At 44.1% G+C, this 3,253-nt stretch overlaps 1 protein-coding gene across 1 annotated transcript; it reads right to left on the bottom strand.

The window, feature by feature from the left end:
* Positions 1-2,446: 2,446 nt before the first annotated feature.
* On the bottom strand, positions 2,447-3,250 carry LOC120859581 (olfactory receptor 1F1-like; the record flags this gene model as incomplete). The annotated part of the gene is made up of 1 exon (XM_040235632.1): positions 2,447-3,250. A coding segment is annotated over one exon (804 nt), but the record flags the coding sequence as incomplete, so codon positions are not given.
* Positions 3,251-3,253: the final 3 nt, after the last annotated feature.

Genomic DNA, 3,253 nt, shown 5'->3' with positions numbered 1-3,253 from the left:
AAAATCTGTTAATATACAGAGAGAAAATAGTTGAAATGTTTATTACTTTACAGATCAATCAACATCCAAATATTATAGAGAAAATAGTTAAAATGTTCATTACTTTACAAATCAATCAATATCCAAATATTATCATCTTCATATACACTTATGTGAATCCTGTTTCACAGATACAGCTATGGTGTAGAAGAAACCTGATTGAAGTCCATTCCACATAAAAAAAGACCCCAAGGATCCAGCAGGAATCTCAAAGGTAGAAGGGTAAATCTGAGCTGGGTGTTCATGGGCAGAGCTGCTTTGACACAGTGGAGCTGGAAGCCCCCATGCACGGAACCACCGTGGAGCAGAGTCAGAATTTTATAGAGGATAAAATAAACTTGACCTCCAATAGCTGTGACCCGAGGCATGTGACCCAAAGGGATGTGAGCCACGAGCATCAATGCTGCAGCAAAACAGGCCTCCAGGAGATCAAACAAGATCAAAGTTTAGTAGCTACACTGGGTTCTAGCAACTTACACAATCATGGCCTTGGGCGGGTCCAACTTCCAATTATCTCTCCACCTGGCAGCAGAAAGCAAGACTGACTGACTCCTTTGAGTGAATTTCTGAGATGCTCTGACACCAAGAGAAAGGTATTGGACTTCCTGACAGTTTTATCAGGTGGGGTGGGACATAAATAATGAAGAAATAAAGGAACGATGACCTTAATTTTCACTCCAAGCTGGGGCAATAGGTATGTAGGCTAACTGTGACACTAACACAAAGATTTCTACACCAGGAAGTGTACAGCTGTGTTATTTATAGCACAGAGACACTTTAAGTTGTCCAGAGTCAAGGAATGAATAAATTGCATCCATGAGTGGATAAAATATTATATGGCCATTAAAATCAAATTTCTAAGACTTTTACTGAGATGGGAAGAAAGAGGTGGAAAATGAGAACACAAATGGGAAAAGTGCAGCCAACTTTTCTAAAGCTATATTTATGTGTAATACTGAAGTTATCTTGGAGCAGCAAATTCACAAGTTATTTTGATCTTCTTCTTAGTGATTTTTTTTTTATGTTACATAGTATGTAGTTATTACCTGTCAAGTAACAAAAGTGATTTTTAAATGGGGCAGATTTTAAACTCCTTCTCAAGAAAGAATGTTCAAATTAAAAGTTAAGGCAAGGATTTCTCTGGTGATCTATGGGTAGAGAACTTGCCTTCCAATGTGGGAGACGCAGGTTCCATCCCTGGTTGGGGAACTAAGATGGTATATGCCTCTGAGTAACACAGCCCCTTCGCTGCAACGAAGACCCAGCACAGCCAAAATAGATAAAAGTTTAGGCGACATTCATTCATCCTTTTTTTTTTTTTTAATTTTTTTTAATTTCAGCTAGATCTGAGTATTGCCTTTGGTCAAAGAGCAGTGCCAGATACTAGGGAATAAAGTGAATAGCATGTGAATTTGGGTATGGACTGTCTCATAATATGTGGGAAATCCTTGGGGAGGGGAAGAATAAACCAAAGAAAAAAACAGAGCTCGAGAATCAGAAGGGCTCGTGGAGGACGAGGTGGCATTTGACTTGGTTTGAAGGTGTGGCAGAGGGTTGCTAGCCAGGGAGGAAAGCAGAGGGCGTGGGTCCCGGCAGAAGGAAGAGCAAATGATTTGGATTCCTGGTATCAAAAATTGCCCGGATGATCAGACAGATGATCCCCTAAGATCAGACAGCCAATCAGGATGCTCACAGGGGGTTTCCGCATTCTGCGCCGCGTCGCCTCTCCAAGCTCTGGACCAAAAGTCCACCTGAGCCTCTGAGTCTCACCTGAAATATTACTATCGACTTTAGTCTTCATATTTCACTCGGTTGTTTCTTTATCTGCGTCTCATAATTACTCTTGTGAGCGTTTTTGTGACCCAATCTTTATGACTCACCGTGACAGGGAGCACATAAGATGATGGAGACCAGGGATCGTCATCCTGACCGCACAGTAGAATCGCGAGCTTTCTAAAATCCCAGTGTTGGGGCCCCACTTCCAGAGATTCTGATCTATCTGGTCTGTGCTTGGGACCTGGACATCAGTGGGTGGGCCGTAACTTCCAGGTGACTTTAATATTCAAAAATATGTGGAACGTGTATCTTTCTAAACATACCACATAAAAAGAAAAAATTGGATGTGGTTGTAAAATAATTCAAAAGTTAGTCATTAAAAAAAAACGTCTCTTTACTTGGTAGATGCAGCAGGGTTATAGGTGAATTAGGTCCACAAATAAATAATGATTGTCTTCTACATGCTCCTCAGTTCAGTTCAGTCGCTCAGTCATGTCCGACTCTTTGCAACCCCATGAATTGCAGTACGCAGGCCTCCCTGTCCATCAGTGTTTCCTTCCAGACTGCCCTTGGCAAAACGGCTCAACAGATACTTAGTTGCTAAGAAAATAAATCTGCATGGGGAGGAGGCTCAGTTTTGATTCTCTCCTGAGAGAGAAAACATTTTCCGGCCAACCACTTTTCCCAGAGCCCTTTTCAAGTCCCTGTTCCTCAGGCTGTAGATGAAAGGATTCAGCATGGGGGTCACCACCGTGTACATCACAGTAGCTACAGTGTCCTTCTCAGAAGAATGTGAGGATGAAGGGTTGAAATACACAGCAATGATGGTGCCGTAGAAGAGGGAAACCACAGCCAGGTGAGAGCCACAGGTGGAGAAGGCTTTCCATCTCCCCTTTGTGGATGGGATCCTCAGGACAGCACAGGTGATAAGGACATATGAAGCCAGGATGCAAACGAACGGGGTGATCATGATCAGGGCACCCTCAGTCAGAATCATCACCTCATTGAGGTGTGTGTCAGAGCAAGAAAGTTTGAGGAGGGGGGTCACATCACAGAAGAAGTTGGGGATGGCATTGTCTGCACAGAAGGAGAGTCGAGCCATCAGCAGGGTGTGCAACAGGACATTCAAGTTGGCGATGATCCACGACCCAGTGACCAGCAGGGCACAGAGCTGGGGGGTCATCTTTGCTGAATAGTGTAAGGGGTGGCATACAGCCACAAAGCGGTCATAGGCCATCACAGCCAGGAGGAAATTGTCCATGTCCATGAACATAAAAACAAAGTACATCTGCGTGAGACACCCAGAGAAAGAGATGGTCTGGCTCCCGAGTACGTGCTTGGCCAGCACCTTGGGGACAGTGGTGGAGGAGAAGCAGGTGTCCACGAAGGACAGGTTGCAGAGGAAGAAGTACATGGGGGTGTGCAGGCGGGAGTCCGC

Source organism: Oryx dammah, unplaced genomic scaffold (assembly GCF_014754425.2).
Source record: "Oryx dammah isolate SB20612 unplaced genomic scaffold, SCBI_Odam_1.1 HiC_scaffold_1700, whole genome shotgun sequence".
In the NCBI taxonomy this organism is placed as follows: domain Eukaryota; kingdom Metazoa; phylum Chordata; class Mammalia; order Artiodactyla; family Bovidae; genus Oryx; species Oryx dammah.
Note: the sequence above shows the minus strand (reverse complement) of the source record. Positions and strands in the feature narration are given on the sequence as shown.